At 37.4% G+C, this 27,413-nt stretch overlaps 1 protein-coding gene and 1 long non-coding RNA gene across 13 annotated transcripts in view; one reads left to right on the top strand and one right to left on the bottom strand.

The window, feature by feature from the left end:
* The window catches only part of KIF27 (kinesin family member 27), a 92,623-nt gene extending 81,622 nt beyond the window's left edge, over positions 1-11,001 (top strand). For all 12 annotated transcript variants that reach the window (XM_044940234.2, XM_006059111.4, XM_044940236.2 and 9 more), the window contains one exon: positions 10,156-11,001. In XM_044940234.2, coding sequence (XP_044796169.2) covers positions 10,156-10,640 — 485 coding nt within the window. In that variant the 3' untranslated portion in view covers positions 10,641-11,001. The remainder of the gene's footprint in view (positions 1-10,155) is intronic.
* On the bottom strand, positions 12-27,413 carry LOC123332908. The gene is made up of 3 exons (XR_006550076.1): positions 27,025-27,413; positions 14,975-15,011; positions 12-87 (listed from the first exon to the last, which is right to left on the bottom strand). It is a non-coding gene; the product is annotated as an uncharacterized LOC123332908 (long non-coding RNA).

Here is a 27,413-nt window from a genome sequence, read left to right as displayed (position 1 = left end):
GGTTTAGCATTACCTGTTGCGCCAACACCATAGCACGGTTTGCCGTGGAGCCTCTCCCAACTGATTGGATTATTTAGAATTCTGTCTCTGTAACAAAAATAGTTGTCTAGTCTATGTGTAAGACAGAACCACTGGATAAAAGAATAAAAAAACAAATGTATATGTGTGTAGGAAATGATCATTTACTGGATTGTCTACCATGTACCAGGGGGTCCTATATTTTCTGCTGCTGCTGCTGCTAAGTCGCTGCAGTCGTGTCCAACTCTGTGTGACCCCATAGACGGCAGCCCACCAGGCTCCCCCGTCCCTGGGATTCTCCAGGCAAGAACACTGGACTGGGTTGCCATTTCCTTCTCCAATGCATGAAACTGAAAAGTGAAAGTGAAGTCGCTCAGTCGTGTCCGACTCTTAGCGACCCCATGGACTGCTGCCTACCAGGCTCCTACATCCATGGGATTTTCCAGGCAAAGTACTGGAGTGGGGTGACACTGCCTTCTCCGACTCACTAAATTTCTTAAAATAACCCTAAATATAGGATAGCTGTTTTTTTCCTGTTTTATAGGAAATGAAGCCTTCTGATTATCATAAAAAAGTAAAATAAATAGAGAATAACAAAAGTAAAGGTAAAATAATATCATATGTATTTCTAAGATCACTCAGGTTTTTCATATTGTGACCTCTGGAAATTCGAAAATATAATAAAACCATTGTTGAGACTAGGATGTTTTCTTGCATAATTATATGTAGATATGTAGAAATACCACCTTCCTCAATGAAATGATAAAACATGACAAAGAACTTTGCAAAAGCAAAAACTGCCATGAAGGTGATATATCTATGATTAAAACATATTGTCTTTAAGCCCACCAGTAGAGAGAAATCCATATCTCTAAAATAATATATTCTCTTTTTATGAAAGAATTAGCCCTCCTTTAGAGAAAGTATTCTTCTAATAAGTTAAGAATGGTTTTGAAAGTTGACTTTACAGTCTTTTTTAGGAACACAGCTATTTTGTACCTGTAAAGAAAACTTGGGTTGTTAAAAAAATTTGTTCAGGTTTTTCTGTACCAGCTTATGAAAAAACCCAAACAAACTTTTTGCCCAACCCAGTACTTAAAGATGATTACAAGAGGTAAAGAGTACACCTGAAACTAATATAATGTTACATATCAATTATATTTCAACTTAAAAAGATAATTATAAAAACTGAAACCATAAAAAATAGAGTCCAGTAGAGAATGATGTATGTGTACAATGAAAAGATGTGTGCTGAATATATAATGTAAGCAGAATTAACAGTTTTAAATCTTAAAACTCAGTAATATTTTATTTTTCTGTTGCTGTCATTTTATTTTTAAAATTAATCTATTTATTTTAATTGGAGGCTAGTTACTTTATAATACTGTAGTGGTTTTTGCCATACATTGACATGAATCAGCCATGGGTGTACATGTATTCCCCATCCTGAACGCACCTCCCACCTCCCTCCCCATCCAGTCCGTCAGGGTCAATCCAGTGCACCAGCCCAGAGCACGCTGTCTCATGCATTGAATCTGGACTGGAGATGTATTTCACATATGATAATATACACGGTTTCAGTGCTATTCTCTCAGATCATCTCACCCTCGCCTTCTCCCACAGAGTCTAAAAGTCTGTTCTTTATATCTGTGTCTCTTATGCTGTCTCACATATAGGGTCATCGTTACCATCTTTCTAAATTCCATATATATGCATTAATATACTGTATTAGTGTTTTTCTTTCTGACTTACTTCACTCTGTATAATAGGCTCCAGTTTCATCCACCTCATTAGAACTGATTCAAATGCATTCTTTTTAATAGCTGAGTAATACTCCATTGTGTATATGTACCACAGCTTTCTTATCCATTCATCTGCTGATGGACATCTAGGTTGCTTCCACGTCCTGGCTATTATAAACAGTGCTGTGATGAACATTGGGGTACACGTGTCTCTTTCCCTTCTGGTTTCCTCAGTGTGTATGCCCAGCAGTGGGATTGCCGGATCATAAGGCAGTTCTATTTCCAGTTTTTTAAGGAATCTCCACACCATTCTCCATAGTGGCTGCACTAGTTTGCATTCCCACCAACAGTGTAAGAGGGTTCCCTTTTCTCTGCACCCTCTCCAGCATTTATTGTTTGTGGACTTTCTGATAGCGGCCATTCTGACCAGCGGGAGATGGTACCTCATTGTGGTTAAAACTCAGTAATATTTTAGAAAAGTAGTTCTAATGCTACATTATATTTATTGTATGTATCATTTATAGGCATTTTCCCAAACAGTTCTATTTAGTCCTAAACTCGGTAAGCCGGTATATGCTAACCCCATTTTTAGATGTGAGAATTAAAGCTTAGCGTGGCCCAGTGACTCCAAAACAGACCAGTAAATAGAACATGGTCTGAGGTCCCCGGTCTTCTAACTCCTGGTTCTGTGTTCTAGTAAAAAGCCATTTTAGGATAGAGATGTGATACAAACATACCAATTCTGCCAAAGGGACCAACCTTTCTGATTTCAGGGTAGTAATACAGAGGTATTTACTCATATAACTAAAACATTTACTTGAAACTCTGTCTGTGACACATAGCTGAACCTTTTACTTGAAATGCTATCTGCAAAAAATTAAAGTATAAACAGATATTAAGTAGGGAACAAAGCAATTAGTGTAACCCCATTTTTGCTTTAAAAATATACTTTCAAATTTTAGATATCTGAAATTAGCTGTTTACTGTTTAAATGGCCCATTTTTATACTCCTGAGTCCACTAAACATCCCTTAAAATGACAGTGTGGTATATGGTGGTAAACAGGCTTAAAAAACCTAGATCTTCATCATGCTCTTTAATGAAACAAACACAAAAAGCTGAAAAAAAAAGTTAAATAATCTTGGAGATGTGTAAATTGAGGATAACTCCTATCTTACCAACTTACCTGGCAAGTCTAGTCTTTTTTTTTTTTGACCTTGTAACTTGCAGGATCCTAGTTCCCTGACCAGAGATCAAACCCAGGCCCCTGGCATTGGAAACTCAAAGTCCTAACCACTGGACTACCAGGGAATTCCTGGAGGTAGACATCTTAATGATGTTGAAGATGTTATCTCAGCTAATTTGCTATTTCCCCTAGAACTATCTTAAATATCTTTATTTTTTAGCTATAAAAAATAATATATAGTCATTATAGAAAACTTTGAAAATATAGGAAAAAAATCAGAAAAAATCACCCACAATCCTACCCAAAACTATTAATATTTCAGCATAATTCTTTTCAGTGATCTCCTTATGCTTTAAAAAAATTCATTTGAATTCATATTGGTGAAATAGCTTGTACTATATCCTATTTCAAAATGCTGCTCTAATATAATGGAACCCTTCTCCACATTCCAACATGCCAGAGGCTGTTCACCTTGGAGACCTGCTGCAGATATGGGTACGGCCTGGCATGAGATGTTTTAAATGAGACCGTTTGAATTATAAAATATAGCTGTTTAAATATATCAAATTTTGAATTCCCTAACATCACTTCATGGGAAATAGATGGGGAAACAGTGAAAACAGTGTCAGACTTCATCTTTTTGGGCTCCAAAATCACTGCAGATGGTGATTGCAGCCATGAAATTAAAAGATGCTTACTCCTTGGAAGAAAAGTTATGACCAACCTAGACAGTATATTGAAAAGCAGAGACATTACTTTGCCAACAAAGGTCCGTCTAGTCAAGGCTATGGTTTTTCCAGTGGTCATGTATGGATGTGAGAGTTGGACTGTGAAGAAAGCTGAGCACCAAAGAATTGATGCTTTTGAACTGTGGTGTTGGAGAAGACTCTTGAGAGTCCCTTGGACTGCAAGATCCAACCAGTCCATTCTAAAGGAGATCAGTCCTGGGTGTTCTTTGGAAGGAATGATGCTAAAGCTGAAACTCCAGTACTTTGGCCACTTCATGTCAAGAGTTGACTCATTGGAAAAGACTCTGATGCTGGGAGGGATTGGGGACAGGAGTAAAAGGGGACGACAGAGGATGAGATGGCTGGATGGCATCACTGACTCGATGGAGGTGAGTTTGAGTGAACTCTGAGAGATGGTGATGGACAGGGAGGCCTGGCATGCTGCGATTCATGGGGTCACAAAGAGTCGGACATGACTGAGTGACTGAACTGAAAGCTATAGAGAGTTTTTTTTAGCTTTTTTTTTTTAAATAAAAATTTATTTATTTTAATTGGAGGCTAATTACTTTACAGTATTGTATTGGTTTTGCCATACATTGACATGAATCCGCCATGGGTGTACATGTGTTCACCATCCTGAACCACCCCCCCACTTCCCTCCCATCTCATCCCTCTGGGTCATCCCAGTGCTCCAGCCCCGAGTATCCTGTATTATGCGTCAAACCTGGACTGGCGATTCATTTCACATATGATAATATACATGTTTCAATGCCATTCTCCAAAATCATCCCACCCTTGCCCTCTCCCACAGAGTCCAAAAGACTGTTCTATACATCTGTGTCTCTTTTGCTGTCTCACATACAGGGTTATCATTACCATCTTTCTAAATTCCATATATATGCTTTATTATACTGTTTTGGTGTTTTTCTTTCTGGCTTACTTCACTCTGTATAATAGGCTCCAGTTTTATCTACCTCATTAGAACTGATCTAAATGTATTCTTTTTAATGGCTGAGTAATACTCCATTGTGAATTTGTACCACAGCTTTCGTATCCATTTGTCTGCTGATGGACATCTAGGTTGCTTCCATGTCCTGGCTATTATAAACAGAGCTGCGATGAACACTGGGGGACACGTGTCTCTTTCAATTCTGGTTTCCTTGGTGTGTATGCCCAGCAGTGGGATTGCTGGGTCGTAGGGCAGTTCTGTTTCCAGTTTTTTAAGGAAACTCCACACCGTTCTCCATAGTGGCTGCACTGGTTTGCATTCCCACCAACAGTGTAAGAGGGTTCCCTTTTCTCCACACCTTCTCCAGCATTTATTGCTTGTAGACTTTTGGATAGCAGCCATTCTGACTGGAGTGAAATGGTACCTCATTGTGGTTTTGATTTGCATTTCTCTGATAATGAGTGATGTTGAGCATCTTTTCATATGTTTGTTATCCATCTGTATATCTTCTTTGGAGAAATGTCTGTTTAGTTCTTTGGCCCATTTTTTGATTGGGTCTTTTTTTTTTCTTTCTGGAATTGAGCTGCTTGTGTATTTTTGAGATTAGTTGTCAGTTGCTTCATTTGCTATTATTTTCTCCCATTCTGAAGGCTGTCTTTTCACCTTGCTTATAGTTTCCTTTGTTGTGCAGAGGCTTTTAATTTTAATTAGGTCCCATTTGTTTATTTTTGCTTTTATTTCCAGTATTCTGGGAGGTGGGTCATAGAGGATCCTACTGTGATTTATGTCAGAGAGTGTTTTGCCTATGTTCTCCTCTAGGAGTTTTATAGTTTCTGGTCTTAAATTTAGATCTTTAATGCATTTTGAGTTTATTTTTGTGTATGGTGTTAGAAAGTGTTCTAGTTTCATTCTTTTACAACTGGTTGACCAGTTTTCCCAGCACCACTTGTATATTCTTGCCTCCTTTATCAAAGATAGGTGTCCATAGGTGCATGGGTTTATCTCTGGGCTTTCTGTTTTGTTCCATTGATCTATATTTCTGTCTTTGTGCCAGTACCATACTGTCTTGATGACTGTGGCTTTGTAGTAGAGCCTGAAGTCAGGCAGGTTGATTCCTCCAGTTCCATTCTTCTCTCTCAAGATGTTTTGGCTATTCAAGGTTTTTTGTATTTCCATACAAATTGTGAAATTATTTGTTCTAGCTCTGTGAAAAATACCGTTGGTAGCTTGATAGGGATTGCATTGAATCTATAAATTGCTTTGGGTAGTATACTCATTTTCACTATATTGATTCTTCCAATCCATGAACATGGTATATTTCTCCATCTATTAGTGTCCTCTTTGATTTCTTTCACCAGTGTTTTATAATTTTCTATATATAGGTCTTTAGTTTCTTTAGGTAGATATATTCCTAAGTATTTTATTCTTTTTGTTGCAATGGTGAATGGAATTGTTTTCTTAGTTTCTCTTTCTGTTTTCTCATTATTAGTGTATAGGAATGCAAGGGATTTCTGTGTATTGATTTTATATCCTGCAACTTTACTATATTCATTGATTAGCTCTAGTAATTTTCTGATGGAGTCTTTAGGATTTTCTATGTAGAGGATCATGTCATCTGCAAACAGTTAGAGTTTTACTTCTTCTTTTCCAATTTGGATTCCTTTTATTTATTTTTCTGCTCTGATTGCTGTGGCCAAAACTTCCAAAACTATGTTGACTAGTAGTGGTGAGAGTGAGCACCCTTGTCTTGTTCCTGACTTTAGGAGAAATGCTTTCCATTTTTCACCATTGAGGATAATGTTTGCTGTGGATTTGTCATGTATAACTTTTATTATGTTGAGGTATGTTCCTTCTATTCCTGCTTTCTGGAGGGTTTTTATCATAAATGGATGTTGAATTTTGTCAAAGGCTTTCTCTGCATCTATTGAGATAATCATATGGCTTTTATTTTTCAATTTGTTAATGTGGTGTATTACATTGATTAATTTGTGGATATTGAAGAATCGTTGCATCCCTGGGATAAAGCCCACTTGGTCATGATGTATGATCTTTTTAATGTGTTGTTGGATTCTGATTGCTAGAATTTTGTTAAGGATTTTTGCATCTATGTTCATCAGTGATATTGGCCATCAGTGATATTTAGTTTTTGTGTGTGTGTGTGTGGCATCTTTGTCAGGTTTTGGTATCACAGAAGAAATCAAAAAAGAAATCAAAATATACATAGAAACAAATGAAAATGAAAACACAACAACCCAAAACCTGTGGGACACTGTAAAAGCAGTGCTAAGGGGAAGGTTCATAGCAATACAGACATACCTCAAGAAATAAGAAAAAAGTCGAATAACCTAACTCTACACCTAAAGCAAGTAGAAAAGGAAGAAATAAAGAACCCCAGGGTTAGTAGAAGGAAAGAAATCTTAAAAATTAGGGCAGAAATAAATGCAAAAGAAACAAAAGAGAACATAGCAAAAATCAACAAAGCCAAAAGCTGGTTCTTTGAGAGGATAAATAAAATTGATAAACCATTAGGCAGACTCATCAAGAAACAAAGGGAGAAAAATCAAATCAATAAAATTAGAAATGAAAATGGAGAGATCACAACAGACAACACAGAAATACAAAGGATCATAAGAGACTACTATCAGCAATTACATGCCAATAAAATGGACAACTTGGAAAAAATGGACAAATTCTTAGAAAAGTACAACTTTCCAAAACTGAACCAGGAAGAAATAGAAAATCTTAACAGACCCATCACAAGCACGGAAGCTGGAACTGTAATCAGAAATCTTCCAGCAAACAAAAGCCCAGGACCAGATGGTTTCACAGCTGAATTCTACCAAAAATTTAGGGAAGAGCTAACACCTATCCTACTCAAACTCTTCCAGAAAATTGCAGAGGGAGGTAAAATTCCAAACTCATTCTATGAGACCACCATCACCCTAATACTAAAACCTGACAGAGGTGCCACAAAAAAAGAGAGTTTTATATATATAACTCTCTCTCTATATATATAAACTATATGAATGAAGTATTACATGCTTAATAATCAGTATCCTAGTTAACACATAACTGTTTTAGTATTCAGTTGATTGGGTTTCAATAGTCATCTTTTCATTGCCTGCCTGCCAGACTTTATATGCTTTCAATATTTTTAGTATTTCCAAGTAGCAAAGAATTACTCTTTTGACTAAAATATCTTGGTTACTTCTTGATCATGCTTCTGGCTCAGTGCATCTGTTTTCTAACATTTTGTGAGGATAAAATCAGTTAATATGGACATGCAATCTATGTACTTGTTTAACTATTTAAAAATATCCTTGTATCAATTAATTAATTTAAACGTCACCCATTAATTAAAAATATAATAGGCTTAGCTATGAGTGATGGAGGACCTAAAGCTGAATGGAACTCAGGTCCTTGTCAGGGAGCTGATAGTCTTATGGTGTGTTCAGTTGTAAACTAGAGCAGAGCCAGTAAATGATCTACCAGAGGTTAAAGTCTAAGGACCATAGTCTTCCTCAGTGGGCCTAAGGTGGGCTTCATGGAAGAGATGGCCACCCTGGTGCAATTGATATTGACAGAGTATCCTCATATCAATTTAAGTCACTTATAAAACTCTATGTGTTAGGATATTAGAGTCAAAAGATCTGGTTGGGATTCTAATTTCTTTCCTTTTTTTGGGGGGGGGGATTCTAATTTTTTTTACTGCCTGTGTAATTATGGATGAGTTAAATCTTTGTTTAGTCTGTTCCATTAGTGGTGAAATTCTGGAAGAGGGAAACTGTATTGTGAGGAATCTAAGTGGTCTTGGGAGTGAACCTTTCCAATGAGCCCATCTCTGCCCTTTCTCTTACAATCTTTAAAAACTAAGATGTCAGGCTTCCTCCACCAAACACTATGACCTGAGCATCAGGATTTCTTTTTTCATTGAAATATAGTTGATTTACAATATTGTGTTAGTTTCAGGTGTACAGTAAAGTGATCCAGATACACACATACACACACACACACACACACTTACCTGATAGCTCAGTTGTTAAAGAATCCATCTGCAATGCAGGAGACCCCAGTTCGATTCCTGGGTCGGGACCATCTGCTGGAGAAAGGGATAGGCTACCCACTCCAGTATTCTGGCCTGGAGAATTCCATGGACTGTATAGTCCATGAGGTCGCAAAGAGTCAGACACAACTGAGTGACTTTCACCTATCACTTATATACACACACACTCTTTTTCAGACTGCTTTCCGTTGTAGGTTGTTAGGCATCAGGACTTTTAAAAGTTTCCAGGTGACACTAATGTGCAGCAAATTTTGGAAGCCACTGTGATCAACTTTGTACCTACTAATTCCATTTGAGGATCTATGTCATTTGCCAGTTCGGGTTTTTTGTTTTTGAGAACTTTAAAAACTAGAAAATCAATCCTTTTTTTTTTTTTTTTTTCAATTGAGGTAGAGTTGATGTATGATGTCATGTAAGTTTCAGGTGTACAACAGAGTTATTCACAATTTTTAAAGGTTATATAGAAAATCAATTATATTTTAAACCTAAAATCAATTATATTTAAAACCTATATACAAACTAAAATGGCTGCAGGAGCCAGGAAGCCAGAGTGAGCAGTGGGGCTACAACAGCCATCCACACTGGCAGGGGCAGCTCTGCTCTGGCTGCTGTTGCTAGGCAGAAATTGTCAGTTTCTCTCCTTTTTCTATGAAATCCGGAAATTTGTATTTTTATGTGAAACTTTCCACTTTTTAAATTTTCCATCACATATTATTTTATAGGCTAAGTTAAACAAATCTGTGGGCCAGATTTGGCTTTGGAGCTGCCAGTGTGCACCTCCTGTTTTTAAACTTGATATACACAGGACGAGAAGCGTACTAATTGCACCATCAACATATGTTACAGTTGGCATTTTTCTTTGCGTTAGGTCTAGTACCTATATGGACTTTCTTTAAGTTTTGTCTTTGATATTAGATGATTCTGTGATTTGACAGCCTCAAGCTTTGCTATCTTCACTCACTCCTATCACTCATTCCAGCGAGATGGTCCCCTCTGAGGGGTATGCTGTCATTTCCATTTTGATGCTGGGAGCTGTGGTATGTACCCCAGAGTACGCTCAGATGGAAGAACCCTGCTCTCTTGCTTGGAGTCCCAACCAAGACTAGATTTTCACACATATATGCCAAGTCAGAAGATTCCCTGGAAATATGACCAGGATTTGGGACGTAATTCACCAGTGGCAAGCCCAGCAGAGGCAGGTGTGGAAGGGCTCCACAGAGGCCGAAAGCACTCCTATGTTTCTATGGGCACCAGAATCTCTAGAAAACTCTTTCAGTTTTGTTCCATTAATAAAGAATTCTGAGTTATTCACATGCAAATGCCTCTAAGTGAAATAATTCATTTTTACACTTAAGTCACATAACAACACAAGTTGGAAGACATAATTTATATTGCACAATATACTATGGTTAAAATACCTGTTTTTAAGGAAACCTCTAATTATTTTTCTGCTTTTTTGATTACTTTTAGATCATGATGCTGGAGATGGAGTTCAGAACCCAGAAAAAGCCGGCATGGTTTCAGAAGAATTAAAATGGGCATCCAGAACTGAAAGTATGAAATTAAGTGGAAGGGAAAGACAATTAGACAGTTCCACAAGCAGTTTAAGAACACAACCAAATCCTCAGAAGCTCTGGGAAGATGGCCCAGAATTACCTCCAATGTATAGCTCTGTAGCACCCACTAGTGGGCATTTGTTAAGCAATGAGGACAAAACCGAAATAGATGAAAATCAGTTTACAAGATCTAACAGTCGACCATCATCCCAAATTCAGCCAGTCGGAAATGTGGAACAGCTTCATGGTATCACACCTGTAAAGTTGTGTCGCAAAGAGTTACGCCAAATTTCTGCCTTGGAACTGTCATTACGACGTTCCAATCTTGGAGTTGCGGTTAGATCTATGACTGCTGATTCCCTTGAAGTAGCTAGGAAAGTGAGTGACTTAAAAACTTAGGCATTTAATAAGAAAAACTTTAATTTAGAAGATGTGTAAAATTCCTTTTTCTAACCTGTTAAAAATTAAAGTTTAAGTTCACTAGCTCTTCCCTCAGGATAAAGAAGGGGAGGAAGGAATCCTTTTGTATACTGTGAATGTGTGTTTTCTTCCAAGATTTTTTTGCTCTAAATATTATTATATAATATAAACTTCAGTTTGGAATTAAGAACTAAATACTGATTTGCCCAACAAATACAGTTTGTACATTTTCATATTTTTCAATCACAGAAAATATCCCATTTTACTATTTTGTTACTTATGTTATTTTTGTTACTTTTCCAAACTTTCACTTGTAAAATAAAGCTTTTTCTTAAACTAATTAGTGTTTGAGTGGAACAGCAGCAAAACCACCCTGATGTATGGAAATCTGCTCCATTAGAGTAACCCACTTTCTTACTGACTCCCATTTTTCTTATCTGATGCTGCTAATTTTTTCTTTTGTTCTTTCCTCGGTTGCTGTCGACGCTGACCATCTTACCTGGCACCCAAACTGTTGCCCTGTGTTCAAAGACTTCTAATTTCTAGCCCCTAGTGAGTAGGATTCCTTGGTCCCACTGGTAAAAACCAGTTCCTATAGGAAAAGAAAACCAAACCAAAACTAACTTCTAAATTGGTGAATAGTTTTTATATCTCTAAAGTATGGTATTAAAAATAATTTACCATACTTTAGAGATAATACACAATGGAGTATTACTCAGCCATTAAAAAGAATACATTTGAATCAGTTCTAATGAGGTGGATGAAACTGGAGCCTATTATACAGAGTGAAGTAAGCCAGAAAGAAAAACACCAATATAGTATACTAATGCATATATATGGAATTTAGAAAGATGGTAACAATAACCCTGTGTACAAGACAGCAAAAGAGACACTGATGTATAGAACAGTCTTATGGACTCTGTTGCAGAGGGAGAGGGTGGGAAGATTTGGGAGAATGGCATTGAAACATGTATAATATCAGGTATGAAACGAGTCACCGGTCCAGGTTCGATGCACGATACTGGATGCTTGGGGCTAGTGCACTGGGACGACCCAGAGGGATGGTATGGGGAGGGAGGAGGGAGGAGGGTTCAGGATGGGGAACACATGTATACCTGTGGCGGATTCATTTTGATATTTGGCAAAACTAATACAATTTGTAAAGTTTAAAAATAAAAAAAAAATAAAAAATAAAATAAAATAAAAAAATAATTTAAATTATGGATTAAATAGATTTCTGTGGACTTACCTGGGAATGGAACCATAATATATAATGTCAGCCAATTAGAAACTGCTTCATCCAGCAAATTTACAAACGAAGTTAGAAATTTTATTTGTAACAGGGACTATTTGAAGCCAGACTGGTTTTAAGCCAGGTTTTTTTTTTTTTGGTCTTTCTTTGTAAGATATATACTTAATATATACCATATATAATATGTGATATATGTGTATTGTTTGCTAAGTTATGTCCAACTCTTTTGTGACCCAATGGAGTGTAGCCCACCAGCTTCCATTGTCCATGAAATTTCCAGGCAAGAATACTGGAGGGGTTGCCATTTCCTTCTCCAGGGGATCTTCCTGACCCAGGGATTGAACCCACATCTCCTGCACTGGCAGGCAGAATCTTTACCACTGAGCCACAGGGAAGCCTGATATGTGTATAAAATGGCACAAAGCCAGTATCTTAAAAAAGCATATCAATCATATATTTAATAATAAGTACAGGTTTATTAATGAAGGTCCTAATTTTAAATTCCTTATAAGATTAGTATTTAGAAATAATTCATATAAGAATGTATTTTGACTTTGGAATTCTGCTGCCTGCCCAAGAAATTGATACATACTTGTTTTACCTGTGGAAATACAAATGCATTTTCTAAAAGCCAGCTCACTAACAAAACAATAAAATTTATATTAAACCAACAATGAGTAGATTTAATAATACAAATGTGAACTGACTTCTAAATAACAAATACATAATTTTTCCCCTTTTTGGTTAAACATATATCCTTTATATGCTATGATGGATTTCATGTAGATACTCAAACACACATATGTTAAGAATGTCCTGAATAATATATTCTAGGAATGAAACTTCTTTCTATTTAGTCAGTGCACTTACAAAGGAAAAAAAAAATTAAGGCACCTCCCCAAAAGCAAGTACAATTTTTCTTACATATACCGCTAATAAATTTTACTCTTATTTCACATGCTGTCCTTAAGTCTGAACATTTTGTCATTGTGTTTGCCTTTTTGGATGTGTATGAAATATGTGGGGGTTTTTTTGTTGATTATATTTTTTCTACCTATAACAGCGTTTGGAAAGAAACGTATTTGCCTCCATAAAGTAGTAGTTCCTTCCCTAACTCCAGAGTGTTGTAGATAACGGAGTTGGAGAACTCTGTGAATATGGGAACCGTGAGTAGCAAGAACATTAGTGAAGGTGCTTTTGTGCTTTAATGTTTGTTTTCTTTTGCTAATGTTTTTTTCCCCCTTAGTTCTTCATATCTTCATGAAGTCAGGGCCCAAGAAGTCAGCAAAAATATATATATATATGATCTTCTGTAATGTGGACTTGATTGCCATTGGCTTGTTTGTAACAGCCCAGGTCAATAAAGTGATAAATGCTAATTTAAGGATGGGCATCTTATATTTTAAAACAAAGGGTTTTACATAGAGTCTTAGAATGAATTGCTAAGGAGTCAAGTCCTTAATGGGATTTTGGTTCTGTAGGCACAAATTCTTACACATTAAATGACATACGTCATTAAAGTATGACATGTTTTGCTCTTTCATTTATTTCCTTAGGCACATACTTAAGATTTTTGTAAAACACTGGAGTATTAATAATGAAAGTTCATTGTCCACTCATGTACATAATTCCTCTCTCAACTTCACTGGAATCTTTTAAAGTACTCATGTGTATTTTACATTTAAAGATATACCAGGCTCCCTTGATTAGTACTGATAAAACATTTCTATTTTCAAAAATTGAGAGTTAAGCTGAGTGAGATCCTTCCATGATAAATACTTCAAATGCATTGGGTATGCAGTATTTTGAGCTCATCTGGGCAGTAGTGTTCAAAGAGTGTGTATGGGAGCATCGGTCTAATGGGAGAAGTATTTTATTGCTGTCATTGTTTCCCTGATGCTGATAATAAAAAAGTAGACTGACTTTTAATAAGTTCTATTGGTTTTAAATTCTCTCCAAATAATGCACCCCTCAGTGCTTGCAACAGGGGTGCCTACTTCCATTCCTTGCTTTGGAATACAGAGCATGCATGACAACCACATACTGGAGTAGTGTTTGACTTTTATAATGCTATTTCCATTTTGACCCCAACAATACCCCAATGTGGCAGTAATTAGAACGAGAAATTATAAAAAGAAAGCTCGGCAAAACTTGTTTAGTATTGGCTTTTGATATTTTACATAGTTCTTATTTGTCCCTTTTTAATATCTCTTTTCCTAGGAATTTCCACGGTGCATCAACAGAATAGCCACTATTTGAAATGCTGGCAGTGTAATTTAATTGAACCCAAATATATTGACTTAGATTTAGGTATTGGTTTATGTTGGTAAACTATTATTCAACACACTACTACTGAGTTACCTCTGTACTACCTGAAGAGAAAAATACAACAATCTCACACTTTGTTATAATGAGCAAGATCCTTATATGCCCAAGGAACAAAACCATTCACAACAGAAGACGAGAAAACTAAACATTTAAAAATACTTGTGATTAAAGCAGAACAAAAGCAATATATCAATGAAGTGAAATAATATTTGCACACTGTATTATTGTGTTTTCAAGCTTATTACAGTATATGTTGTTTAGTCACTAAGTCATGTCCCACTCTTGTGATCCTATGGACTACAGCCCTCCAGGCTCCTCTGTCCATGGGATTTCCCAGGCAAAAATATTGGAGTGGATTGCCATTTCTTTCTCCAGCAGATCTTCCCAACCCAAGGATAGAACTTGCATCTCCTGCATTGCAGGCAGATTCTTTTACCACTGAGCCACCAGGGAAAGCAAAATATGATTTTTCAAGTCCAAAGTGGTAAATGTTCGAAATTATTTGATTTGAGAGATATCTTAAAAGAAATACTTCTTGGGAATTCCCTGGCAGTCCAGTGGTTAGGACTCCATGCACTCACTGCCAAGGACCTGGATTTGATCCCTAGTCAAGGAACTAAGATCTCACAAGCCTTTCAGCATAGCCAAAAAAAAAAAAAAAAAAAAAGAACCACTTTTTGAACCTTACCCCAAGTAACAACAACAAAATATAGGTAAATTATAGCTTACTTACCCCTCACTCCCCACAGAGTTCCAGGATTCAAAAAGCTCTGATAAAAAGAGGAGAAAAAAGAGCTTTATTTTAAAGCATTCCATAGGCCAGCAAGGAATTTTCAAAAATATTTTGAGAGAATATATTTTATCTCTCTTGCAACAACACAAACTTTTAACTTCAATCATGGGCTATCTCTAAATAAACCCTGAAGAATACTCAAGTTGGTACTGAATTTGCCATTTGAAAATAGACACATCCTGGTTCTTACACCAATTCCTCCTCTTATGAATACTGTTTATTCAGGATTATGTGAAAAGACACTCTAGACAGAATCTGAATGGAAATTGTGGAGCCATTCAATAGAGAATTATAAGAAACATTATTCTGGATAAATTTTGTCAGCCATAACAAACTGAAGACTAGGACTTAGATGATTACCACCAAAGAACCACAAATAGCATCCCAAAGCAAGCACTGTAGGCAGAATTTACAGAATTCATCTTCATAAAACAATACTTAACCATTTTGCTTAATTTTTCTCTGCCAAAATATCCCTAAATTTTCTACTGAAAAAAAGGCTTCCATTCGTGATTACAAACCATCAGCTATTAGCCTTCCTTGAGAGGCTGAACTTATTTTTGTTTGTGGCCTGCAGTGGAGTATCACTGCAGTATCCACCAAGAAAAGGAGTGAGGAATTAATCTGAACTCAACTGACTGATAATTTTGGTAATTTATAAGTATTAAAATTGTAAGATTAGGCAGCATTTGAATTGTTCCATTAGAACCCTGGGACTAAGCGTGTTTTACAGGACATTTTCCTGGCCAGCACTGGGAGTCCCTTGGCTGTGAGATGACCAGAACATGATCAGAGTGATACAGGTTATAATCTTATCAATGGAGTACATTAAATAAATATATTTTCTAAAGCACCAAATAGACTTTTTTTTTTTTTTTTGAAAAAGCAATTTATGCGTCGCTCCTTATATTTAAAATCAAAATCTTATTTTTCAAATGCAACTTTAATAAATGGGGAGCAAAACTACTATTTTTACTATATGTAAATAGCCTGTTGCTTTATCAATTAAATATATAAAAGCACTTTGAAGACTAAAGCATCATATATGTTTATGGTAGAATTATTAGGTTTTCCATAGAGCTGACTGTCAAAATGGAATAACTTTAGGACAAATGTGGTTGTTTAATTTATATTAAATATTTTAAACTTTCAGAGGTTTAATTATATACGTTAGCAATAGCAGAAATAACTATTCTGTGGAAAATTTCATGTGAATTCTATTCTCAGAAGAAAATATTTTAAAGATTTGGCTGTCTATTTTTATAGGCCTAAGAAGTAGTTCTTATGGGCTCCCCTGGTAGCTCAGACAGTAAAGAATCCACCTGCAATGTGGGAGACCTGGGTTCAATCCCTGAATTGAGAAGATCCCCTGGAGGAGGGCATGACAACCCACTCCAGTATTCTTGCCTGGAGAATCCCCATGGACAGAGGATCCTAACAGGCTACAGTTCATGGGGTCGCAAAGAATTGGACACAACTGAGCGACTAAGCACAGCACAAGAAGTAGTTCATAACTAATTTCTTTGATTTATGAACAAAAAATATGTTTTTTTCTGGGTTTTTAGCCACCAGTTTTGGGCTGTTTGTTACTTATTTCTTTAGTAACAATTACATTTTTGAGTTATTGATGATCCCTCTGGCTAGAAAATAACTTCCTTAAACTGAAAAGTCTGCTTCCATTTGGTAAATATTTTAAGCTCAATTTTTCACTCTGGGAAACTGAAGAAGTTAATTTTTTGATACGTGAATAAGTATGTGATCAAATTAACAGCAAAGTCAGGCTTTTGAGGGATTGATACTCTTAGCTACTATATACAAGAAGTATATTAAAATTAAATCTGACATTACCAATGGTGAACTTCTCTATTAATATCCTGAGGAAAGTTCATTTCCCGTAGTTTGCAAGTATCTGCGCCAATGTTAAGGGATATTTTGTCTCTAATTTGATCAAAACACCCATAACCTGTGCAGCCAAGTAGTCAAAGAGAAGGCCAAGACTTTAAGAGTAATGGAACCTACAATCAGAAGTATTCCAGTGGATTGTGAACAAATAAATCAGAGGGGAAGAATACTAACATATGCTTTTCCTGAAAGAGTTACCTTCAGTGGGTACTGAGGTCCTCTTAGTAAGGTTTATTACAAAGGTTTATTACAAAAAAAATCTATTACAAAGATTATTACTACATCTCACTAGTCACTGAAAAGGGAAACTAGATGTAAGGACCTGAATATGTGAGTTTAATTGGCCAGGCTTGTGCTTAGTCGCTCAGTTGTGTCCTACTCTCTTGCACCAGGCTACAGCAAACCAAAACACCTTTCAGAACCAGGCCAGTACCCCAGGGTTTAGTTCTCATGTTAGGGAAGAATCTGTGCCTTTCTCAAAGGGTGGGTGAGCTGATAAAGTGACTCATATTCTGAAAACATCACAAAAGCATCTACAGACAACAGAGGGAAATTTTCTGTAGATATTTAATTTATAAGCATTTTCCCTGCTGTATGTTTTCTATTAACCTTTTATTATTGAGGATAGAACTGGGAACTAAAAGTTGTATCACTCAAGTAGTTATGTTCTGGTGATAACATTCTGTGAAGGAAACAAAGCAGAGTAAGGGAACAGAATCAAGGACAATTTTTTTTTTTTAATATGGAAATTGTTTCTGAGTTAGGCAAACACACAAAGTTGTGAAAACTAGATGTAAGCTCACTGACTTAAAGATTGCTTTTCAATTGACCTAATTCATGCATGCTTAAACGGGGCAAGTATCATAAAGTGCATCTGAACAAAAATCACATCTAGCCAGTTTTTGTGGGAGGGGAAGCGCACTGACTGATTTTGCTGAGCCATTTTGTCCTTTCATAAACAGGAAACTGTTCTAGATCTAGTCTTTGGTCTCTACAATTGATTAGGACTTATTTCAAATTCAGGATCACATTTCATTTAAAAATTTTAAAATAGAGATGTAATTTATGTAACATAAAATTTACTATCTTAAAGTACATAATTAAGTAATTTTTAGCATATTCACTATGTTGTGCATCCTTACTAATTCCAGAACATTTTCATCATGCCCAGAAGAAAGTGTATCTGTTAGCAATCAGCTCTGATTTCTGTTTTTCCCTACCCTGATGCTGGGAAAGATTGAGGGCAGGAGAAGGGGGTGACAGAGGATGAGATGGTTGGATGGCATCACTGACTCAATGCACATGAGTTTGAGCAAACTCAGGGAGACATTGAAGAATACGGAAGCCTGATGTGCTGCAGTTCATGGGTCACAAAGAGTCAGAGACGAATGAGCGACTGAACAACCACCATCCCCTGGCAACCACTAACCTCTTTCTCTCTGTGGAATTGCCTATTTTTGACATTTCATGTATCCTTTAGCATATGACTTCTTTCCTTAGGGTGTTTTCAAGATTCATTCATGTAGCCTAAAACAGTATTTCATTCTTTTTTGTGACTGAATAATAATCCATTGTGTGGATATACCACAACTATGTTTAGCCATTCATGCGTCGATGGACATTTGTATTGTTTCTTTTTGCTATTATGAATAACTATGCTATGGAAGGCTATAAACATCTGTGTACAAGTTTTTATGTGAGTATGTTTTCAGTTCTCTTGGTTATATGCTTAAGAGTGGAATTTCTGATTCATGTGGTAATTCTATGTTTACCTTTTGAAGAGACTGAAAAGCCGTTTTCCACAGCAACTGCACCATTTTACATTCCCACCAGCAGTTACAGTGGGTTCCAGTTTTTCCATTTTCAACAACACTTGTTATTGTCTGTCTTCTTATTTTAGCCATCCTAGTGAATGTGAAGTGGTATCTCACTGTGGTTTTGAGTTACATTTTTCTAATGAATAATGATTTTTTTTTCATGTGTTGATTGGACATTTGTTTATGTTCTTTGGAGAAATGTCTATTCAAACCCTTTGCCCATTTAAAATTGAGCTGTGTTTTCAGTGTTGTAAGAGCTCTTTATATATTCTAGATATAAGTCCCTTATCACATATATGACTTGAAAATATTTTCTCCAATTCTATGTTGCCTTTTTACTTCCTTGATGGTCTCCTTTGCATTGCTGAAGTTTTTTCTTTTGATGAAATTCTATTTATTTTCTTTTGGTGGTTTGTGCTTTAGTTATCATATCTAAGAAACCACTGCCTAATTCAATATCACACAGATTTATACCCATCTTTCTTTCTAAGAGTTTTATTGTTTTAATTTTTACCTTTATGCCTTGGGTCCATTTTGAATTAATTTTTGTATATGGTGTGAGGTACAGGTCCAACTTCATTCTTTTGCATGTGGATATCAAGTTGTCTCAGCGCCGTTTATTAGAAAAAAACTATCTTTAATTTATTGAGTTATCTTAGCACCCTTGTTAAAAACCAGTTGACCATACATGTTTGAGTTTGTTTATGGACTCTTGATTCTATTCCATTGGTTTGTGTCTTTATGCCAAGACCACACTTGTTTACTGTAGCTTTGCAGTAAATTTTGAACTTGGGAAGTGTCAGTCTACCAGCTTTGTTCTTTTTCAATACTGTTTTGGCTATTGGGGGATCCCTTGAGTTTGAACATAAATTTAGGGACAGCTTATCCATTTCTGCAAAAAAGGCCTGTTGTACTTTTGATAGGAAGTACATTGAATCAGTTGCCATATGTGGCGAGTATTGAGATCTTAACAATATTAAGTTTTCCAATCCCTAAACATGGTCTATCTTTCACTTATTTAGATCTTCTTCAGTGTCTTTCAACCATGTTTTGTAGTTTTCAGTGTGCAAGTCTTACCCTTCTTTGGCTAAATTTATTCCTAAATATTTTATTCTTTTTGATGCTATTGTAAGTGGGCTTGTTTTATTTCAATTTCAGACTTTTCATTGATAGTGTGTAGAAATATGACTAATTTTTCTATATTGATCACAATTTGTGGCAAATAGTAAATTTGGGTTAGAAACACATGAATCAAGGAACTTAGGTAATGTTCACCCATAAACTGACTTAATGAGCAGAAATCCAACTTGTTATTGTTGATGATAACTTTTTAACTGATTATTTTAAGATTATTCCTTCAAGTATTACTTCTGTTTTTCTTATTGCTAGGTGAGGAGTGAGCGGTAAGAGTATAGAGCACAGGCAGGTAATTTGGCTTTTGCTGTCTATAGTCTCAGGTCTTTCATGTGTATTTTTCCTATTTAAGTAAAACACCAAAGGAACAATCCTCAGCACCTTGTCTCTCTGTATCATGAGGATACGTTCTGTATATTCCTCAGTGCTATATATTGTAAAGATTAATGGTGATACAGAGAAAGCTAATTTATTCAACCGATTTCTATGTTCTAGGTCTTATGCTAAGTGCTAAATGATAAAGAAAACTCAGGGATCAAACCTGAGTCTCCTGTGTCTCCTGCATTGCAAGCGGATTCTTTAACCACTGAGCCATTGGGGAAGCCCAAAAAAAACATAGTTTGATAAATCACAAATCCATCCACCAAGGAGCACATAGTCTGCTGAGTAAAGACAGTAACATTTTGACCATTTGAATGCATAAAGGAGCATGACACTGTGTAGTGACATACAAGAGAGTTAAAGGCCAGGTTTCTATTTTAATGGGGTTCACAATCTAAAGGAGAATATAATGGCTCTGGTAAAAAAAAAAAAATATGTAGAGGGCACAATGGGAATATGGACAAAGGGCTTTTAACTTTCAAGGGTAAGGGAAGGCGTCCCTAAGAAGCTGCCTGTTGTATGTGGACAAGTTGGCTTTTAGAAGGTATAAGAACAAGAGGAATAGCATTTTAGACCAAGAAACCTCACTGCAAAGGCTAAGACATGATCATATACTCAGGGAACTGTAAGCAGAGAAGTAATTGTCCTAGTATATTGGAGACTCCAAATAAGGGTCTGCTGAGTGACTGAATTTAGCATTGGATGTAAGGGATGGCTGGAGCTGAGGATAGGAAGGTGGCTGAAATCACTGAAGGACCATACCAAAGAATTGAAAGGCTATGGAAAGCCTGTTGCATTTATTCTGTGCAGTTTACACAGCAATTGGACTGGTTTAATTTGCTGCCCCAAATCTTTTTTCTGTAGACAGTATAGATGATGTACAAAACACCAGAAGACAGTTTAAAACCCATTTAGTTCGGTTCAGTCGCTCAGTCATGTCCAACTCTTTGCGACCCCATGAACCACAGCACACCAGGCCTCCCTGTCCCATCACTAACTCCCGGAGTCCACCCAAACCCATGTCCATTGTGTCAGTGATGCCATCCAACCATCTCATCCTCTGTTGTCCCCTTCTCCTCCTGCCCTCAATTTTTCCCAGCATCAGGGTCTTTTCCAATGAGTCAGCTCTCCGCATCAGGTGGCCAAAGTATTGGAGTTTCAGCTTCAACATCAGTCCCTCCAATGAACACCCAGGACTGATCTCCTTTAGGATGGACTGGTTGGATCTCCTTGCAGTCCAAGGGACTCTCAAGCGTCTTCTCCAACGCCACAGTTCAAAAGCATCAATTCCTTGGCACTCAGCTTTCTTTATAGTCCAACTTTCACATCCATCCATGACTACTGGAAAAACCATAGCCTTGACTAGATGGATCTTTGTTGGCGAAGTAATGTCTCTGCTTTTTAATATCCTGTCTAGGTTGATCATAACTTTCCCTCCAAGGAGCAAGCGTTTAATTTCATGGCTGCAATCACCATCTGCAGTGAGTGTAGAACTAATTATTTGCAAATAACTAGTAGGTGATATCTATGTCTGTATTTATATATTACATTGATTTCAAGCAAAGCTCCTGAGGAAAATACATTTTTGGGGGGTCTAGTGTGAGAGAGGGTATTTTAAAAATTATATTTGAAGTATAAAATAGCCTTTCATGACACAATTCCATATTCATGTAGGTCATTTTTCAAGTTAGTGACATTTGACTTCATATAAATAGTACACTATAAATAACACCACAGTAAGGGCAAGGGAAAAAGGTAGCTGAGTCAAAATACTATCAAAGCCATATTAACATTTCAGTTTTGTAGCGGGCAGTGTGAAGGTGGAATGAGAAAGTTTAGCCTTTAGTGCTTTGATTTATTTAATTCTCCTGGAAAAGGTATTTTTTAAAAGTATTAATCAGGAGTAGTTCTACTCACAATCTTAATATTACTGTGGGATGATTCATGATCAGACAATTTAACTGAATTAAAAACAATAAAACTACAACCTTTCCCTCTTCTCGCTTGGCATTAATTTTTTCTTAAAGAAATGTAATTTTAATTTTTTCAATGTGACAGTGATACGGTTTGAGTCATATAATTACAAGGTTCATACAAGAAACAGAAGGCCCTGTTTCATTGGCCATCACTCTGATGTCCGCTTCCCAGAGGAGACTGCTGTCCTGCTATTTAACTCCATGTTTCTAAAGAGCATCCTTCGACTGCCATGTCTTAGTTGTTCCATTTTAGCCATTTTATGCCATTTCCTAATTTCCCAGTATACATATATCATATTGTTCAGTGTTTACTGTATATGTTTAACCCCTATTTTATACATTGTCCACCGCATCCCATGTTCTATCAGTCAAGAGAGGTTAGTAATGCTGCATTAACAAACTACCACAAAAACCTCGGTGGCCTACAACAATAAAGGGTAACTTCTCATGTACACTGCATGTCAGCAGCAGGCCAGCTGCAGTTCACGCTAGTGTCAGCACCTGGGACTCTGACGGCCAGAGACAGCCTCTAACAAGTGTCTACCTTGTGGCAGGCCGAGAGACGGGGCTCTAATGCTTCTGCCCCGAAGTGACACATTCACCTGTGATCCTATTTCCTTAGCCACCATAATTCACACTGCCAGGTCTGACATCAGTGGGTAGGGAAGTATAATTCTCCTCCAGGGAAGTAACATCAGGTATTCTCAAACAGTCATACAGTCCACCACACTTGTTTTGTTTTCTCTGGAATTTATAGTCCCTTCTTTCCTGGGTTGCTTAGTTTTCTCTAGATGTATCACCATTTCATCTATGTTCCACCAGAGCTGTGAAACATAAGGTTCACACACGTTAGGAAACTGATCATGGTGTGTGTGGGGCTTCGGTTGCCACTGCTTTGTTTTTTCTCCTGGAGACATCCCTTCTGGAACCCTCCATTCTCTGTGTCAGAGCAGATGGTTTGCGCTCCAGGTTGGCTCCACAGTTGTCATCCTCGAACTTCCCTTCACCTTTATCTCAGGAATTCTCTCTACTTTCTCCTTTGCTGGTGCTACTGGTTAAAAGGAAAACCAGGTAGGTTTTCTTGGTTTATACCCTTATTTTGATGAGGTACCTCTCCGTGGGGCTTCCGAGGTGGTGCTAGTGGTAAAGAACCCTACCACCAATGCAACGGACGTAAGAGATGCGGGTTTGATCCTTGTGCTGGGAAGATCCCCTAGAAGAGGGCAAGGCAACCCATTCCAATATTTTTGACTGTAGAATCCTACGAACAGAGGAGTACAGTCCATAGGGTCACAAAGAGTGGGGCATGACTGAAGCAACTTGGCACACACCTCTCTCTAGTAGATTACTGAGCACATGCAAAGAAAATTTTTGCTTTAACATCTTTTTCTGCTCCCTGCATTGGTTCTATTTCTTTTCTTTTTTCTTCTTTCCTTTTTTCTCTGCCTCTCTCTCTGCCTTTTTCTATTTTTCTTTCTTTCTCCTGTTTGTTCATTTCAGTCTCCTTCATGTAAAGGGATGTCTTCAAATAGCTGGAGACCCTTGACTCCACCCATGTTTAAGAATAAGATGATTAAAAGTTGATGAAAGTCTCTGCGGGTGGGACTAGGACTTGTCTACTGTTGGGCTTCACTGTAAAGAGGTGAAGAGCCACATTCTCCATTCTCAATTATCAGTATTTGTGTGCCTTTTCTTGTGACCTGTTGGTTCTCCACCCAGAGGAAGCTTCTAATTCCCTGACAGTATCACAGCACGAATCTGAATTTGGAAAAGAAACTGGTGGGGGTGGGGTGATGGGAATATGTCTCCTAATTCAATATGCACAACTTCATTTAATTCTGCTTTTCTAAGGTGTGAGTCACTCCTGCCCTCAGCTCTGCCTGGTATCCAGAGGAGTTCTGAGTCAAACCCTCCAGAAAGCAAACTTCCTGAATGCAGAGTTAAGGCAGCAGGGAGTGGAGATATGGACTGGGGGTAAGAAGGATCCCACTGTTCTTCACAATAATACATAATACAAAACTTTCATAATACATTCTCATTTTCAGGCCCAGTCTACTGCTTTCAGACATGGGGGCAGCTCTAGTTTCAGAGCCTTTCCAGGGTCCGGGATGTGAAAAGGGTCACCTTGGCTGGCTCAAACCCCTCCCAAAAGCTTAGGTACTAAATTTCTCAGTTTGGGTAAACTAGTTATCACTCATCCATCTGTTTCCATGTTCCTAAGTTTGTTGACATCCTTCTTCAGCAGGGATCTCTTTTCCTGTTTGCTTTGTCTTTATGGGTTTATACCTATTTTAAAATCCCTTCTCTTAAAAAAAATAAAATCCCTTCTCTTTTATTTTAATGAGGTATCTGTACTGAGAAAAGAAAAATGTGTGATAATGAACCATGCTTAACCAGAAGTCTCCTTACCATTAACATCATAGATGTAATGAACATCTTTTCTAAGTAAGAAAAGTCCATGTATGACTATAGGCAGTTCTATAAGACTTAGATATAAGTATAATAAAACACCTAAATTTTATTGAATGCTTAATATGTGCTAAATGGTCCTTTTAAAAAAATTTTTTTTGGCTGTGCTGTACAGCATGCAGGATCTTAGTTCCCTAGTCAGGGGTCACATCTGCATTGGAAGTATGAAGTCTTAACCACTAGACCACCAGGGAAATCCCTAAACCGTCTTTTAAATGCTTATTTGTATTATATATATATACATATTAATATTTTATCTTCACAATAACCCTGAGATGGATTCTGTGATTCAACACCTAGCAGTCTGACTCCAGAGCACCTATGCTATATAATGTGGTACATCATTTCTAAACTACAGGAAATCTTATTTTCAACTTGTCAGGTCTCTGGTCAATCCATACTTATTGGTAACTTAAGCTATAGCTGAGGTTTTTCTCATAGACAGCACATTATTTGTTGTGGCAAGGCTAGCATCACTTTTGAAGTGTCTATTTGAAATACATGTTGGAGGTAGAAGAGAGTAATTTATGACAAATTCTAAAGCAGAGTCATTTAAACTGGAAATCCTGGCATGTGTTTATTTCATAATACAGACAGATGGGCCTTTCCTCTTAAAGAAAGCAGTTACCGTCTGTAATCTGAGGGATCAAAGAGAAGCAATTACAAATCCCACATTAGTAACACAACACTAAAACGCTTGGGTAAACGAAACATAACTGCCCGAGTTTAATATCTTAAAGCACTGATGGCCTTGAACATCCTAACTCAGAGAATTCAGCTCTTCATTCTTTGTAGATTTTTGGACAAGTTTCACTATTACTCTCTCCAAGGCTACTCATACTCCAACTCCATTGTCACTTCTGCAGATAATTCTTTGCAAGATATAGATATATCTTTCAAATCCTTACTGCCTCTCAATTCCTTGACCTCTCTTGGAATGATCTTTGCCCTCTGCTATCTCAGGTACCCACTCTTATGGTCATTCCCTATACCTTGTCATTACTTCTAATTTTAATTTCAAGCTAACTACTCTCCAATCCATCTCTTCTTTTTTCAGGTCATTCTCTATGGTACCTAAAGCCCAGCAATTCTTCAACCTGATGAGAAATCCATTCCACTCACTCTCTCACCTTTTCACAGTTCCCCACCGCTCTCAGTTCTCCACCTTTCCCTCCCAAATCCTTCCTTCTTACCATGTCTGAAATTGGAATGCCTCCTTTGCATTTACCTTCAACTACCCTTTGCCCATTTCTCCCCATCATACTTGCCTGACCAAATCTCAGGCCTGGGTAATCGGACTGCCTAGTCAGTGCCTGCACATGAGCAACCAAATCTGGCTGGAGAAAAATGTGCAATCATACTGACTTATTTCATGACTGTAGCCCACCAGGCTCCTCTGTCCATGGAATTCTTCAAGCAAGAATACTGGATTGGTAGCCATTCCCTTCTCCAGGGTATCTTCCTGACCCAGGGATCAACCCTGGGTCTCCTGCACTATAGGCAGATTCTTTACTGTCTAAGTCACCAGGGAAGCCCTCACTATACTGACTGATCTCATTACAGATTCATGTGGGCCCTTAGTAGTGCCTGGAAACCTTACCGTGCTTCTCTCAATTCCCTTTCCCACACTCACAGACTAGTTTTTCACCTCTCTTCCTCTCCCCCTTCCCCATTAACCCCCCTCACTACTTTCAGTTAATAACTACACGAACCAGAATATGCTAAACTGCTGTAACAAACAAAAATGTTATAGCTCCCACTCAATAGAAATTTGTATCTTGCTCAAATAATAATCCAGAGTGGATATTCCAGGTCAATGGGCAACTCTTCTTCATCTCTACACCTTCTTTCTTACTGTCTGCCAATCCCGGGGTCTTGTAGTCATCTGCATAATCTAGCTGGCAGGAAGGAAAAAAATGAATGAAGGAGGCATAGTGGCCTGGAAGTAGCCCACATCATCTCTGCTCACATTCCAGTAGCAATAACTTCACATTTGACCATACCCAACTGAAAGAAAGCCTGAGAAAAAAAGTCTCTGTGCCCAGGAAGAATGAGAGCATACACTGTGATGGACAAATAGCAGTCTCCTAAAATGATGTTGTTTCCTATTTCACTGAGAAAATAGAAGCAGCTAGAAAAGAATGTCTGCTTTGTCTCGCTATCAAATCCACAAGACTACTTCAGGATGTCCCATACATATGGAGACTGGAGGGATTATATTTCCAGGCTGTTCCCAAAGGGGCGGGTGTCCAAGCTTTCAGAACAACATGGTCATAATGACTATATCACCTAATCACAAATTCAAACATACCTTCTTTCCTGGTGCTTCTTTCACCTCCGTGGTTTTGGATGTTGTGATCAACACTCCTTCCTGGCCCTGTCTTTGTGAAACTCCAGTGTATCTTGCTTTGGTGATTCTGTGTTACTCTGGTTCTCCTCCCACTTCCTCCTCTCTTTCTTTGTTGACTTCTCTATCTAGATGAAATCCCTTCTTTATTTGTTGGCTTTTCTCGTCCAGGTCTGAGCTTCTTAAACTTCAAGGTGATACAATCACTTGGGGTTCTTGTTAAATCAAAGACCCGATTCAGCAGGTCTGAGATTCCACCTTTCCAACAAACCTCCTGGTGACAACCAGCGCTGCTGGCCCATTGACCACAAGGTTCTAAAGACAATGTTCTTCAAGATTCTGTCCTTTGTTCT

The sequence above is a fragment of the Bubalus bubalis genome, chromosome 3, assembly GCF_019923935.1.
Source record: "Bubalus bubalis isolate 160015118507 breed Murrah chromosome 3, NDDB_SH_1, whole genome shotgun sequence".
Lineage (NCBI taxonomy): Eukaryota > Metazoa > Chordata > Mammalia > Artiodactyla > Bovidae > Bubalus > Bubalus bubalis.
The sequence above is the reverse complement of the archived record's forward strand: the minus strand, read 5'-3'. Positions and strand labels throughout refer to the sequence as shown.